Source organism: Perna viridis, chromosome 2, assembly GCF_037379345.1.
Source record: "Perna viridis isolate PV_CMFRI_1.1 ecotype Kerala chromosome 2, ASM3737934v1, whole genome shotgun sequence".
Classification (NCBI taxonomy): Eukaryota; Metazoa; Mollusca; class Bivalvia; order Mytilida; family Mytilidae; genus Perna; species Perna viridis.
Window position 1 is genome coordinate 42,600,836 of NC_142446.1, and position 17,114 is coordinate 42,617,949.

Consider the following 17,114-nt stretch of genomic DNA (forward strand, 5'->3'; position numbering starts at 1 on the left):
TAAACAACTAAATAAACGATTAACAATTTCATGATTAGAGTCCCAATTTTCAAAACTTTATAGCTTTGTTATTTTACATCCAATTTTGGTTCTGTGAAATATTTCATATACATAAAAGAATTCATATTTTATATGTGAATTTATTACTGTTTTACTAGAAGAATAAATTTGAAACGATATTTATATGTAAACCTCTATTTTCATATAAAATTGTTTTTTTAAATTTTATGCTCATATAGTATAATTACTGAATATTTATTTAAAAGTTCCATGGATGAAAAGAGTTTTATTGGCAGTTTAGGGAACCAAAAGAATTTTTCAATTATCTTAAAAAACGACCATGTTATGATGGTTTAAAGTTGATGCCCCATGCCACTCAATGGATTTTTTGCCAACCAAAACCAAATCACAGGTAAGTGATGACATCACGAAGAACTCTCCTGTACAAACAGACCATTATTTTTGTAACTTGCAATGTCTGGTCGTCTAGCTTGGACCTACTGAAACACATAAATTGAATCACTACCGCTATGAGGATGAAGTTTAGTCTTACCAAAACCATACCCCGAGTACGATGATAGGACTTCCTGTGGAAGTATTATGGTCCTTTACATGAACTCGTGGATCGTTATGGTGTATCCATCATGAAAACTGAATTATTCAACGGGTCACAGTTTTCCTTTCCTCGTTTGTCTACCCCGAACTTTTTATGAGCAACTCGGCGGGTGTTTCTAGAAAAGCAGAGGACGCTTACCCTACCGGTTCACCTGGTCCATGCTCCCAGTTTTTAGTGGAGTCCGAGTTGCTCATTTACTTTTGTTACTTTGTATGTATGATTTTAGTTACTTTATGTTCTTTTTTGTGCATGTCTGTTTTCAATGTCTGGTCTTTGTCCCTGGATTACATTCTTTTGATTACCACTATAACATTGGTTCCCTTGATTACTCTTTGAGCTTTATGTCCCATATAAGTCAGACTTTCTAAGGTGTCGTTGGCAGCTAATTTGTTAATATTGCTGCATTTCTAGTAGGGTTAATCAAAGGTGCATCAAAATCGGACCAATCTCTATTTTCGAGTTTTCAATATAATGATTTCGAAAAAAAAAAAAACAACACCGAAACCGGTTTTGTTCTGTTAAAAGAATAAACATAAATAAACAATATTATAATATGGTCGCTCTCTGAAGTTCCCGGCGCTGCACGGAAATTGAATTTTGTAAACATCGTTGGCATGCAGTTTTATTTATTGTTTTCTGAAATCGATATTAGCTTAACTACATAAGTATACACGCATTGCTAAATCATAAATGCAAATATTGCTTGAAAACCCAAATCAATAGACTAATAGCAACCCCATCGAACGCAAAGATCTCACAACCTTTTGACAGTATATGACATAATTATATTTTTCTTCTTTATATATCGGCGTTTAATATTTAATTTGAATTAATTCGTAATTATAGTGCTGTCATGCATTAAAGTTCTCATATCATTTTGTATCTAATTGAATGATATTATGCTTGAATGAACAACCCATCATCGAAGAACTGGTTGATATTGACTTCGTCTTCTACAAATATGTCATTGGAATTTTTTTTTTATAGCAATGAAGTTTCAGTATCAGTTTCAAAGGTTTGTTTTCTATAGACATTAAAATGAAGTAGCGAAAGACGGAACATCTTGATGCGGCTTTGAGGGTAGAATGGTTCTAGGCTTCAAGGACAAAATTCCTGAAGAAGATGAAACAAAAAGCGAAGGGAAGAAAGAAGATTCGGAAGAAGAGGACAGTAAGCCTAAGTATACAAGGAAGGATTTGAAAGACAAAATATGGAAAACTGTGGGAGAGGGTCATGCCGACGACCTCAAGGATTTACTACAGGAGGTCAAAGACTTTGATAGCCTCAAAGATTTACTGAATGAGGAAAATAATGAAATTGATGAGGATGGGAATAATCTCTTGTCATATTGTATTAAGGAGGGATGCGATAGTGGTCCCTCATGGGGACGCCATTTCCACAAATGTGCCGAAATTCTCATTCAACACGATGTGAATATAAACCACCATAACAAAGCAGGCCAGACTCCTCTCTATGAAGCAGTGTTCTATAAGGATACATCCTACATATCCCTACTTTTGGGCCATAGTGCTGAGTCGGACCGGTTTGACCAGGATGGGATTGATCCTCTACATTTGGCTATACATTTGGGATATAAGGAATGCTTCCACTTATTGGTTGATAATCAACCTACAGAGGTAATGAATTTTGGCTCATAGATTTAAAACACATTTTAATGACGAAGTTCTTTTTTTTTTCGCTTAACCCCAAGAGTTTTTTTTTCAGCTTGCTTTTTTAAGGTTCTTTCAAGTCACACAAAAACTAGACCTCTATGCTTGTCAAAACCATTCAGTACATTATCATTTTTCTTTTTTCCTCTCTGTATTTTTCAAAAGACTTGTACTGTGAAATAACATAAATAATACTTCTGTACACACAGTTGTTCTATACACATTGAAGGACATAAAAAGCACATGTTTGGGAGCAATTGATGACTTTTTAAATTCCATATAAACGGGTACAAATTGATTATATAGTCCTTTTAATATGTGATAAACGGTATCTGGTGAACAAATCAATGCTCCATTATAAAGCTTTTGTCAGTCGCTGGCCCATACAACAATTTTCAATGGGACAGAGCATATATGGTTTGGATTAATCTTTATTTATCCATGAAATAGTATGCTCCAATTAGGGATTAATGTGTGTATTTGGTCGTAGACAAGACAATGATGAAGTAGAGCAAGCTAATGATATTAAATGGACGTTTTTATGTTCTTGACAAAAGGAATTTAACCACTAATTACAGGGGTTATATACATATCACATTGTGTCTCTTTGTTATAATTTTTTCTAAACGTTTTGCATTTTACATGTATTATATATACTTGTGCAATATATGTTTTATAAATGAATGGGGTCACTTTCTAGTATTGAGTAAAGACTTTCTTAGGTATTTTAATTTTCCATTAAGCAGTCTCCTGAATGGCTACACGATTTATTTGAAGTGTTTGAATGCACGCGAGTTCTTTCTTTTTGAATACTCAGTCTCCTGTTGTGAGTAAAGTGTAGTTTAGATGGTGTCAGAAGTCTTCGAAAGAATTGATTTGGCAAACTTCAAAACTTTCTGTAACATTTTTCCATTAACACTCAGACATGACATCATACGTTGAACTTTCCTTTTCTAAATGACCACTTTTTGGTACCACAAGAAATTTTAAGAAGAAGGTTGGAAAATTGTGCGTTTGTCAGAGTTTATAAACCCGGAATAGTTCACTTGCAATGAATAACTAGTTTTATGATAACAAATACACATGTATACCACAGTCCTTATTTCTTTTTTTTTTGTGGCGAAATTGTGAAAATACATGCAGTTTTATAAAGTGTTTGGATTTTTTTATCTATCCAATTCCCCCACTGCCTGATTTTTGTACCAACTGGTACTTTCTTTGGTTAGTACTCACTCCTCCACAAGTAAATTAGACAAACAATAAACCAAATGGCATATTAAAATTTTCAAATACACATGCATGTACGAAAATGCAAAATGAAAAAAGAAATGGAATAATGTTTTGACACTGCCAAAGAGTTGACCGTAAATTTTATTTCTGTTGTCGACAGTAATTTATGTTAACGTCCACAGACGATGCATTTTTTTTTCTGCACAAATTATGATCATTTTATAATGTCGGTAACTAAATGCTAAACATTATTTAAGCAAAGTATTGGACATAGTTATGCCGACGCCAGTAGTGGATGTTTTCCCAGAGTAGTAACTAGATTTTTCTGTAAAAAAATGTAGCAGCAACAGATTATTACTTTCAACATTTACGACAATGGGGAAAATGATTGCTTATTGATTTGGCAACAATGTGTCATACTATACTGTTTAGGTTTTAGAGAAATGTATCGCCACAATAGTGGCGGGTCCGGAGGGGTTAAGGGGGTTGGTACCCCCTTTTTATTGGAAAAAGTTATTTTCGTGTGTATAATTGACAAAAAATAGCAAATAATGTCTCGGCACCCCCTTTTTCAGAGGAACCTCGACTAGCAACCCTTCTTTTTAAAGTGTTTGGATCCGGCCCTGATTTGATAATACTAAACAGTCATTTGCTCTTCTAAATACATCGTAGAAATGAAATTCTTTATTGACACTCAGTGGTAAATTGAACTGTTTACGCTACAATAATTTAGAATTCTTAGAAAATGGTTTCAACCATTAGCAAATAGCTAGAATTGAACTATAATTGTTAAAATGTGTACCAAATGTCTTAAAGACAAAACACGTTGATGTGTCACTTTCTGTGTTTTAATATGAGGATTGCGTGAAGTAACAGACACTTGTAATAATGTACAGATAATTGCTGAATAAGGGTAGATAACTTTTTTACAGAATTAAACAAGTGCCAGTCTGCACCAGCTGTTAGTATCAGTTCAATTTGGATTCAAATAATGTGGTAAATGACAGTTACAAAGAGATTTTCATATTTTCGGAAGGAAAAGGTTATATGAAAATAGAAATTGTATTCAACTATCTGAATAATATAATACTAAACTAGAAAAAAACTACAGAAAATTCACCTAGTGAGACCCCCACTCTCCCCCCAGAAACAAAATTTAAAAAAAACAAAAAGGATTTAAGGCATTCAGATAGAATAACTAATTAGAAATAACTATCAAAATTTCATCAAATTCCATTCACCGGTTTCAATGGAGTTGCGAATTAGGAGATGGCCTCCTTGGTCGACAAATGACAAAAGTCCATGTTTTGCATTGGGAAACCTTATAAGTTCTTCAGATGTAACATAGAACATGTAAAGGTTCCATCATATTCCATTCAGCAGTTTCAGAGGAATCGCAGATTAGAAGATTGTCCCTCTTGGCCGAACAATGACCAAGTTCATGTTTTCCATCAGAATTAAACCCAACAACTTTCAGATGGAAAAACAAAATAGTAGGTCCACAATAGCATCATAGTAATAAAGAACCATTATGAGCGTTTCATCAAATTCCTTTCAGCGGTTTAAGACGAGATGCGGATTAGAAGATGGTTCCCTTGGTCGACAAATGACAATGTTCATGTTTTGTATCAGTAAATCTTATTATTCATTCAGATGGAATAACAAAATAGGAGTTGCACAATTGCATCATGAGTACATAACCTATGAAAATTTCATGAAAAGAGAAGGTTCGGTAAGGACCCCTTCTGGCCTCATAATTTGGGCATTTTTTTAAATTTTGATTAAAGCTGATTTGTAGGTTGTAGTAGTATAGTAAAATGGTCGCAAACATTGAATATAAGATGTTTTTGGGGAGATTAATGATGGTATTTCAGAAATAACAGTATGCATTTATGTAACTTTTACAAAAACCTTTAATTTTTAATATTTCTGCAATTTTTAAGATGGTTTTTGTGAGGAACGGAACTAGCCACACATCTGTTGACTCAAGATATTTTTACACAAGTTGTAACTAGTTATCATACACAAAATATGTGAAGAACGAGAGTCAACACGCACGTGGCCATTGTTAAAAGAATGAAGACATGCACAAAATTTAGTGTTTTCAAGCCTTTTCAAACAGATTTTCCCGATCTCGGCCAAGTTTGAAGAGCATATATGACCGCATATGTTCAAATTATTACCATAAACTAATCAAATCAATTATAAAGCACATTAAAGAGCTGGAGAAACAACATAACATTTTCTTCGTGTAGACTTTGTTTTTGAGGCCAAATTTTGCCCTTACCGAACCAATTTCTTTCATTCAGCAATTTCAGAGAAGTTACGGATTATAGAACTGGGGAACGAACGAATGGATGGACACCATAATTACTACATACCCTGATAACAGATGATTATCAAAATATATTCCATTTCCGAGTGTTTTCTTCATTCAAACATACACAATTGTGATTATTTTTTTTTTAACCGCGATTTTATAAGGGACCTTGGCTTCCCCAGGATGCGCCTTTATTTGGTACGTGTTGTTGTTAGTGATTTGAATAGTTCGCCTCAGCATCATTGATATGATTCAATATTTATAAAATTAAATCGCCAGTTTTCTGGTCGCAACTATATTACAACTGTGGGAAAATCTCCCTGGCACCGACACACTTTCGAAACACTGATCAAAGTGGGCCAATAAACTACACTTGAAAATTCATTCAGACCTGAAAAGATGCAAGGTCAATGACTGGGATTTTGTGAAAGACCCTATTGCATAGAAATTCTTTAACTTTGTTCACTCCAGTTATAATCGATTAAGAATATTGCCGTTACAAGAGATATACAAGTTATTCAAACTCGCTGAAGTGTGCCTCTTCGCTGAATGTTTACAGAATGGTGCAATTGAACAGGTGAACAATAAACAAAAGTGGGAGGAAATAATGAGAATATTTGAAAAGATCAATCTTGAGCATTAAAGATTAATATAAAAATTCTATACCCATAACAACAAGTATTTACTATGAAACTTGAGTCGGTATACCCTTTAACCATAGTACAATGCTTGTTTGTTATTTACACTTGTTTTAAACACCCTAACTGCGATTTTCTATTTTATATCTAAATGGTTCCGAAGTGTATCGAATACTAATAGGGTGGTGTTTTAATTAGACGACTACTTTCTTTATTGTTTACAGGTCACCAGTAAAACAAATTTATGTCATAGTTTCGCAACATCTAACATTAAGCTACGTAAAGCATTGAAAGAGTACTTTCGACACACCGTCTTAAGCGTGTATTCATACAGAGTGTCTCTTTCATACATATATACATTGTACATGTAATTGGATTATTCATATATGACTTGAACTATTAAAGGTAGGTTGCCTTTATATTATCATAATCACATTAGATTGGTAATGCACTACATTGTATATTTAATTTCAGTTCATTGTACATGTATGTGTCTTTATATGGCTGGGTTCAAGGTCCACCTCTATACCCCACAAAAACAAGATTTAGGATAGCTAGGGCATCCTTTTCGTTTAAATATATTGTAACTAAGAGCCTTATACATGTACATATACTGTACTCCATCAATGGTAAAGGTTGTCTGGCAATCTAATATCTTTCGGTGCGCCATCCTAACGTTAGGGGTATGGGGGAACGGAATTCCAACCTCTTCCATTGTAGGAGTAACATATAATGATCATTTAAGGTCATAATTATTATAATGAATACCCGAAGGACCATCTCAAAAACTGATTACTTGAAGTTACCTAATCATAAAAGATATGGTCTAGTTATGGATCAATTAAATTTTACAAGTTTGATTTCGAAGCGGTTTATATTTCGCCTTCATGATTTTTCTGATGACGCGTAATTAGTTAGCTATACTATACACTCAGGTAAGCCTGGTTTTCTCCAATAATTGACTGGTCATCTACTTTTATTTGGAGTATGGTTGAAAATTTCTGATTTACTCTTTTTTGTCTACACCCCTACATGTAGATAGGAAAAAATCAAGACCCTTCCAGATTTTGACAAAATTCCCCCTCCCTCGTTTTGATCTTTAATTGGTTAAAAAAGTTTAATTTCAGAAAACAAATTTTTTCATGTGCCATCTAAAAAATTAAAGACCCCTTCCCCATCATTCCCCTTTTACCTTTATAAATTACAAGTAACTTATATTTGAACATGCATAAGCATATCTTTGTGTGTTTGTTTAATGTAAAAAGGGAATTAAGAACGCAATATGCTGGCTGGTGTTGTAATTTGCGAACATTCATATAATAACAGAAAAAAATAACTTTGAATAATCGAAAATCCAAATTGATTCGATCAAAATATGATGAATCATTATTATACACCTCCTGATTTGATGATTGTTTTTACAATATGTTCACTGATATCGCACTTTATATAATCTGTTAAGTTCCATGAAGGTGTTTGACTGGAGTACCAGTTTACTTTAGTCCGTGTGGGGTCGTACAGTGTTGGGAAATGCCATATTGTTAAAAATTTGAATATTTTTCTTCAACCAGGGAGGTCAATTAAGATATTGGCTAACCTTCTATGGCCAATAAGGTTAAATTTTTGCGAATCTCACTTGGTCAGAAAAAAGATTAAAACGTGTTTTTTTTTTATTTCTGAAAATTTTTACCTTTATTTTACATAGATCAAGGAATCTAATATACACTACCCGCATAAATGAATAAAAAATTCTTTAATAAAAATTCCCAAATCAGTATCATATGTTTCTGATGTTAAGGGTTGAACTAAGGATGACTCAGCATCAACTAAGAATAAAAAGTTGATTTTGTTTGAAGCGATCTTTATGTCAAAATGACTAACCCAGCACAAAGGTTCCTTTCATCATTACATAGCAACCACAAAATAGTGCACCCTTTTCCGTGGTCATACTGACTTGACCTCAAACAAGATGTTTTATTATATTTAATGAAAAAAAAAAAGAATTTCGAATCATGGTATGTTTCATGGCTCGTTAAAATCGTGTATTAGATCAGAATTTAACAGACCATTTGTGTAAGTGACAGTGAATAATGAGTAATTTACCCTCTTTGAATGTAACAAGGAGGCTTTGTTTATTGGGACATTTAGGAAATACATCCGGTATATATCACACCCATTCTTGATTATAGATACCTGCAAAGTTATTGCATTCTTTCATAGACGCTTAATTATATTGGAATATTTTTTTTTGTGCCAACACTACATCTGGGTAAAAGTCAGACCTCATCTATTTTTCCACAGTGGCTTGCTCCCACAATCAAATATGCTGCCCTACTATAGTACATGTATATGCGCGGTATCAGGATCAAAAATATGTATTTATGCATAATTCGAATTATGCATATGCTAAAATCGAATTTTCAGAGGCTAAAATTATTTAAGCATATGCTTTATACGAATTAAGGATATGCTGTATTACTTTAGCATATGCAAGATTCTAATTATGCCTACGCTTAAATATGTATGCATATGATTAAATATTTATGCATATGCATACATCGAATTTTGCATATAATAAAATAATTTAGCATAGGTAAAATTCGAATTTATCATATACATAAATAATCAATCATATGCAAAATCCGATTTTTGCATATGCATAAATCGATATTACCTTAGCTTAAATGCTTATTTCTGTTATTTTTTACCCAGATACCGAGCCATGATATATAGTCGGACTGCATATCCCTGTGTTTTTTTTTTTCACACACAAAAAGAGAAGTAAGAAAAAGAACAAAAAACGCAAGTCAAAACTAATTAAAAACCCACCGTGTACGAAACAGGCAAGACGATGCCCTCCTCATGTTGGTTTTCTTTGTATATAACTGTTTATTTGGTTGTTTTGTCTTAAAAGCACCCGAAACATCACATCATGATATGAATTAATTTGACGGGTGACTGGTTTTTGTGAATTCTGGGGACTGAAAGAACTGTATAAATTGTTGTTTCACTCTTTTGTCTCCAAAGCCCCCGGATAAAATTCAGAGAGAGATTTAGCAAACTAATTGTTAAACATATTTGGAATAGATTGATGTACATTTTTAACATCTTACGGAACCAAATAGTCTCTTTGAACAGAGTTTCTGATATTACTAGTATTATTCTGATGTTATACTCTGGTTGATGTATGCTGACACAGCCTGCTAGTCTAAGTAATTATGCCCTCATGTGTTTGGGGGGGGGGGGGCTAATTTTTATTTTCTTTGATCGCCTTAAGGCATTAATGTCTTACTGAATGACATAGTGTGCTGCCACAAACCAGTAGTGGAACCACAACATGAGGAGGGATGCAGGAGTCTGAACTCTCTCATTGTTGAAAATATCAGTTGATTTGGCAGAAATGTTTGGCAAAATAAGTAAATATTAGCCTGGAACCTCTTTTCATAACTTAAGATTTGATCTCACTACTCTGGACCAACCTATACAGCCTACCACAGCCTATGTCACAAATGTGTTTACAGTCTACAGAGTAAAGGAAAGGACTTTGTCATTGTGTCCTTTGTTGAGATTCAAGCTCAAAAGTTGACAATAGAAACATTTGATGGACTAAAACTAGGATCAAACCTATATTTTCTTGGAACCCTCTCTTCCAAAAATCTGGATACACACCTAATAAATGCCCCTTTCACAGCTTCTCACAATCTCAATCTTAAAGCCTAGTAAAATGCATGCACAGAAATTAGAAAAAGCAATACAAGACGTCTACAGCTGTGGCTTCCTCACACTGGTTGCTATTGTAGTACTCATTGGCTCAACTTCTTAGTAGAGCATCAGGTCATGTGTTCAATTCCCATGTAGTAGTGTTGTAAATTTCATCGAGTGCATTGTGGTCTACTGTTACACATCAACGAATTGGGTCAAGAGATAAAATTTGGGTTTGAAGATAGAAATAGAAAGTGTGAATAAAATAATGAAAGTCTGCTTCTGCACTTAATGAAATATTGATTCTAGCTTTAAGTTCCCTTTTCATAATCCCAAAATGGATTATTCTTCAATGACAGTAGAAATAAAAAAATCATCTGCCTTATTCTCCTTGTGTCCTATCCCATTTTTCATTTAATCATGATTTCTTGTTCATTTAACCACCCATTTCATGTTCATTGTCTGGATATAGCTGAAATATTGCTGTTTTACTTTAAACACCAATCAATCAATCAATTTATTAGGGTAATGATCTTTTATGTACTGCCTTATAAGTCTTAATTATCAAAAGACACTCACAATTGTCTCTTTCACAAACAGGCGTAAACATTAACTCCAGTCAAGGGTATTTTCCTCCCACATTTTATTTGATTTCATGTTTTTTTTATTCAGATCTATGATAGGAAGGATGGGAAAGGGAACCCACCACTTGTTGCAGCAGTTCAACATGGCCACATAGATATCTGTCGGTTGTTGTTAGAAGCTGGCTGTGATGTTAATGCTGATGACAGGAAACTTGAAAGGACTGCACTACATTATGCTGTGATTGCCAAAAGATTTGACATTTTTGAATTACTTCTGAAGTAAGTGTACTTGTGCCCCCATGCACACAAAGTTTTGAACATAAAAGACACCCTGTCTTTCCGTCTGTTCGTCTGTCCACTTTTCTTGTAATAACAACTTCACCAATCAAGAGAAAATTTAAATGAAAGTTTTGCATCATATGTTGATATGCATGGATGAATATAATTATTGTTGCAGGACTGTAAGGGAAGTAATCCAAATTACAGGTTTACCATTAAAATTTAACTCCACTTGAAGCAGGGATAAAAAATCTTGTGAGTTTGTCATAATACTTATAGTTATTCACCAAAACAAAAAATGAGAAAGCAGTGTTCCACAGTAGTACTGAAATGTCATACCAGACTTAAATTTTGTTTCTAAGAAACCTGTGAATTTTTTATTTTATTTTGGTTGAGAGTCTTTAGTTGTGTACAACCCCAAAAAAATCATCTCATTGTATTTTTGCTTGGTTTTCTTGATTCTGTTGATATTTCTTGAAGTTTTTATGTTTTGTTGTAGAGATGTATTATCTGTCACTGTATTTTATATTAAGAGTTTTATCTACTAGAAACAATGTGATCAAAAACAAAATATAGAAGAAAAAAATTGCCCAATTGAGCAGTTAAAAAATGGAAGCGTTGAACTTTCAAGCAAATTTATTCTTATTATAAACAGAATTTCGTGTGGATGAGAAATAAGAGATTTTTCACATTTTCAAGTTGTTTTTTTTAACTGAATGAATGGACAGACTAAATAAACTATATTACATATTTATGTTTTTCTCTTTTTATATAGCCAAATTATTGTGCAAAGTTTAAGCTATGAAGTCAAGCCTTGGTTCAAAAAGATAAAATAATTAACTTAAATATTTTCAGAATTTTATTTTAATTCACCTGGTAATAAAGATGACAACTTCATTCCTTTAAAATGCATGCTATTTAATGTAATGATTAATTACTTGGTTTTTTAAAACATAATTTTTTTGAATGAATGAAATGCATTGAAACTGCACTGACAATTTATGGTATACAATTGCTTCTTTGAGTTTTGTTAATTTTCCGAATTGAATATTCAATGATGGTTGATTGATTTATGATAACACGGGAATACATTACCCTTACTGTTAGTTTAATATAATCAAAATTTACTCCTCTCATGACATATTATTCCAGAAGGATGAATTTAGTTAAATAATCTTGGCTCTTAGAGAATCCAGTACATTGTATATAGAATGAGCCAGACTACTTATATTAACAAAGTGTTTTTTTTAACAAGGACAAATATTAGTGTATATGGACTTAACATACTATATAACCATGTAGAAGAAGGTAAATAAGAAATTTTACAAGTGCAGCATCATCTGTCAGTGTGTTTAACCTATGAAATCAAACATTCCTTGTTGTATGTGTGTATATACTGTGTTAATCTACTGGTACCTTTCAACAAAGATATAAGTTATTGAGAAATGGTTTTATAAAGAGGGACCCAGTGAAATAGGGGCATATTACCAGTATTACTCCACATATATGTTTGTCCAAGCCTTTTGTCTCCACGTGAATATACCTTTTCATACAATTTACAGTCTACATTTGGTTATGATACATATTGTATTAAGTGTTCAGAACTTATGGGCCTTTTTTCACATAGGAAATTTGTTTTTTACATTGGAGTCTACAAATAATGCCAACGAACACTGTTTATATCCACCTTACATCTAACCACGGCAAAATTATATATATTTTTGTCTGATTGTTATTTTTATACCTCTTCCCTTGGTTAAAAGCAGGAGGTGTATAGTGATCGTGCTGTCAATCTGTCCTTAATTTCTGTCCTCAGCTCTTATCAGCTACTGATTTGATGAATTTTGTGCAAATTTTTTTATCAGATGATGCCACAGTGCACCTGTTTGGGTTTCCTATTTTGTTTCAGGGGATATTACTTAGTGAGCTTTCTCTAGTTTTCAAGAAAATCTTATTTCAGTCCTGCATGTTAGGTTTCATGAACTGCCATTCCCTCGTCTGTGATTTTCTAAATATTTGAATAATCATTAGTGCTATAATTGTTAACACAGGCCATATATGTAAACAAAAGTTTATATGTTGGTTGTAAACCTAAGGTCAACAGATTTGGAATGAAGGGAAAGTTATTTAATAATTTGTGTATTGGCTTTCACTGTCATGTTGTTTGCGTATCATGTTTACATGTTGAAACTCACACATTATTTAAATAGGTACTTCTATTTGTAAATAAAGGGGACAGGAAACTTTAACTCACTTTAATATCATTAAATTAAAATTGAGATTACATGTAAATTATGAGCTAAACAGAAGCAAAATTATAGGATTATGTATAGTTATAACATCTTGTATTCTTTTTATTTTGTGGGTGATATTTACCACTGATTTATATCAAATAATGGATAAAGTAAAAGTTTCAAATGCATCCTTTATTTTGATGTTGCTGGAGTATATAGAGGCAACTTTGTAGCTGTACCTGTGCATAATGATGTTTGGGGCCAGCCGCAGCCTGCCCTTGTGGTATGAGGATTTCCTCATTGTTCATTAAAGACCAGTGGGTCTTAGGTTGACATTTTCATCCTGGTTGTCTCTTTTACATATACACCATACCTATTCTCGTTACATTCTTTTTTCCAGAATCCGAATAATTTTTCTAAAATTGTTTTTCATTAGCGCTGTATTTCTTGGAACATCTTTTATTCTTTTGTGGGTGAAATTTTATTAAAATTTTGTATCAAATAATAAATTAAGTTTAAATATTCTCACATTCATTTTTCATCTTTTTCCAAGTCATTCCCCCTTTTCATGATTTTTTTTCTTTTAAGCTTTCTTTCTTGGGACAAGAAATCACATTTTATTTTTTTTAAACTTTATGAGCTTATCATTAGATGACACCTTGTGTAGTCACATATATCACATACCTGACATGAAAGGTATTGATTTTTAGGGGGGCTTTCAAAGAAGTAGGGGCTATTGTTTATCTGGAACAGCTCTGTAAACAGATGAGCCCATTGATCTTGAAGTAGGAAAAACTTATTCCTGTTTTAAATTTTTGTTTGTTTTTAGTTTAAACTCCTTGTCAAAAGACATGAGATGTGAACTTTTTCATCCTTTGATCTACAAGTGAAACCTACAAAATTATGGTGTAATTTTATTTCTTATATTGACAATTGAAAAAAATGCTTATTTGCTTATTGTATGAGATTGATTGTGATTGTAGGGTCCTTCATTGAGATGATAGGTCTCTTTGTTTACTTATCTATAAATATCACCTGAATATGGTTATTTCATTTACTATTGTTGTAAAAACTTTTGAAGGTTAAATTTTACTATAATTGGAAATGAAATTTTAAAAGATCAAACATGTAAATGTTGAAATTGACAATATATCAAATAAAGAGGGAAGGAATAATCAAATGAAAAAGTAAGGATTGTTTCCTATCTGTTTGAATTAAAAAAAGAAACTTTTCAAAAAAAATGTTAATGAACTTAATCTGAAAATGAAATATTATTGAAGCTGTACCTCAGTTAGAAGAATTCATTGGTTGTTGAACTTGACCAACTCAGTGACTTAAACAAACCTAGTATAAAATTCTTTCAGCTGTATTCTGTGTTGAAGTATTTTTTGAGTAAGCTGAGTATATGCACTATCAACCATTTCTAATACTTATAAAACAAAATGGATATTGAGAATGTCATGATCACATGTTATAAATTAATAGCAATTTATCTACGGAGGAAAATTTAAGTGCCAACATAATCTATAAAATTTGTAGTTAGATGTACCTGAAATTACCCGTTGTATTGATGTGTGGATCTAGTACCGGTATATCATTCTAATTTATATTCAGTGAAACAACGAATAACATTAAAAAACCGTCATTAAATTAACCACTGTTTGTAGGCCAGGTGAATAATTAATGTTTAAATGGACTTAAGGTGTTATACCCCATACATGTATAGGGATTTCTAATTTTCCGTGGAGAAATCGGGATGCTGTTATTGATTCCCGACCTATTGATTCTCTAAGTCATGTAAATGCTGGAATATTTTGTCATAAAGTACATTAGTTAGAGAATATAGTGTAAGTTAGCAACAAGTATTTGTTTTGTTGTTCCATATTTTATGGTTATTCTAACAGGATCGTTTTTAGTTTTGTCAGAATTCTAGGAATATTTTACAATTTGTGTGAGTTTATTGTTAAATTTGATATTCTGTTGGAAACTTACTTACATGGTAAGGACAAATTTTTACATTCTGTGAGTTAATCAACAGTGGTAAGTATATTTGAATTTTGCTTTAGCTAAAAGCTTAAAAAAGCATGACATCTAGACAAAAAAATCACATCAGGTTTAACTTTTTCTTGCCTATATATGTCAGGTTTATTAGAAGACTAGTATTTTTATATCATAGCTTGTGTATAGGTAACTCATTTCACCTTTTATTTTGGGGTCAAAGAACGTAATTTAATATCTAATTTTTCTAAGAAAAACTGAAATACTTATTGGAAAATTGAAGGTGTGGGATGATCAGTTAAGGAAACCTTAAAAGAAGTGGTAACCTATGATGAATTATTCTTTCAAAGGCATGTAAATCTATCTTTTTATAGATTTGGTACATATATCTTGGACCGAGAACCTTCACCAGTACAAACTCATGGAAAAATTGCTGCCTGCCCTGAGTCAATTTCTATTTGAGACATGCTTGCTAAGAATATTTTCATCTCTTTAAGTTATTTGTAAAGCCTTTTGAATGCATTCATCTTTATAGCTTTTGATGAAGCAGTAAATTTAACATTTAAATGATTATAAAAGGTTTGCATCACATGGTTCTGTAACAACCTAACAATAGATTCTCAGAATGGGTCCGCTTTGTCGCATGTAAAAATAAAGTTACAGTCATTTAATAATGAAGCAAAATCACAAATACAGGAAATTAACCTGATTCTCCGGGTAATACAGTGATTTACAGTAGTTAACTAAAATCCTTGATAGCTAAAACAAAAACCATAATCAAATAATAAAATATTTAATCTTGAACAGGACCTTTAATTCTTAACCATTGACTAAGTTATCTGTTTTGAGAAAGAGTCGTTTTTATAGGTCTTCACCTAAGTGAAACTTCCAATTATCATAATACAGTATTGATTAGACCGAAATTATTTCGAAAGCATTCATGCATGTCAAATCTGTGTTAAGACCACATGGTTTTTAAATATACATACCCCAAAAGGCTGTATTAACTGCTATGTTTATGTCATAACAATATCGAAGTATAGAAATATGGACGGCGAGGTTGATAAAATCACACCATGATATTTTCATTTAGAGGATATAATAGTGTTTAATTATTAATTGCCAATGAACAAAATGCAGGTAAAGTGCTATGTAATCACTAAAGTTTTACATATGTCTATAGTAAATTAATTAGGCATTGATTTTTCCATTCGGTCCTCTGCCACTTAGTTGATCAATTAAAACCCTGTCAATGAGATTATCAAAATTATAACGTATTTCAATGAAGCTCTTGTTCACATTCATATTTTACAGGTTGTTTAAAACATAAATATGATCAAATGGTTTTAAAATATTTATAAATACACCTTCTGTCTGTCTGTATGGTAACAAGCAAGAAAATATTATTTTGATGCTATCACTCCTCGGTACAAAGGACCCTATTGTTATGTCAATAGTTTAAAGGTAGAAAGTATAAAAATAAAAGGGAGTTTAATAGACTTGATTTGATACTTAGTCTTACCCGGGTGATTTATTGTACTGGAAAAGACCATAGGGATGGATATACTTAATCTGGTAAGGACCAATGTCTTGTATTTGTACTTACTTCACATTACTGATAATCAGTCTGATTGTCTTGGCCAGAAATTCGTTTATCTCATCATGATTAGTGGTCACCATTTGATTATTACACCATTGCTTGTCAGGAGGTGTATTGTGGGTGTCTGTCTGTCTGTTTGTTTGGTTTTTTTTTGTTTGAACATCCCATACTTTTTTGATGAAGTTTTCTTTGCAACAACCTTTCACAGTCACTTTATATTTTAACAGAACCTTAACATAGGTA

The 17,114-nt window shown here is 32.4% G+C and overlaps 1 protein-coding gene across 33 annotated transcripts in view; it reads left to right on the plus strand.

Annotated features, from left to right (window-relative positions):
• The first annotated feature begins 1,553 nt into the window (after window positions 1-1,553).
• The window catches only part of LOC148625171 (uncharacterized), a 64,083-nt gene continuing 48,522 nt past the window's right edge, over window positions 1,554-17,114 (plus strand). For 23 of the 33 annotated variants that reach the window (XR_015919871.1, XR_015919870.1, XR_015919869.1 and 20 more), the window contains exons 1-2: window positions 1,555-2,253; window positions 10,849-11,039. Coding sequence is in view for 24 of the 33 variants with exons in the window: in XM_088568499.1 (XP_088424625.1) it covers window positions 1,702-2,253; window positions 10,849-11,039 (743 nt within the window). In the remaining 9 variants the exon portion in view is untranslated. Of the gene's footprint in view, window positions 2,254-6,612; window positions 6,880-10,848; window positions 11,040-12,240; window positions 12,348-15,101; window positions 15,121-16,257; window positions 16,412-16,700; window positions 16,847-17,114 lie in introns of those variants that run through there. The other 10 variants (XM_088568498.1, XM_088568500.1, XM_088568505.1 and 7 more) reach the window with 7 other exon arrangements.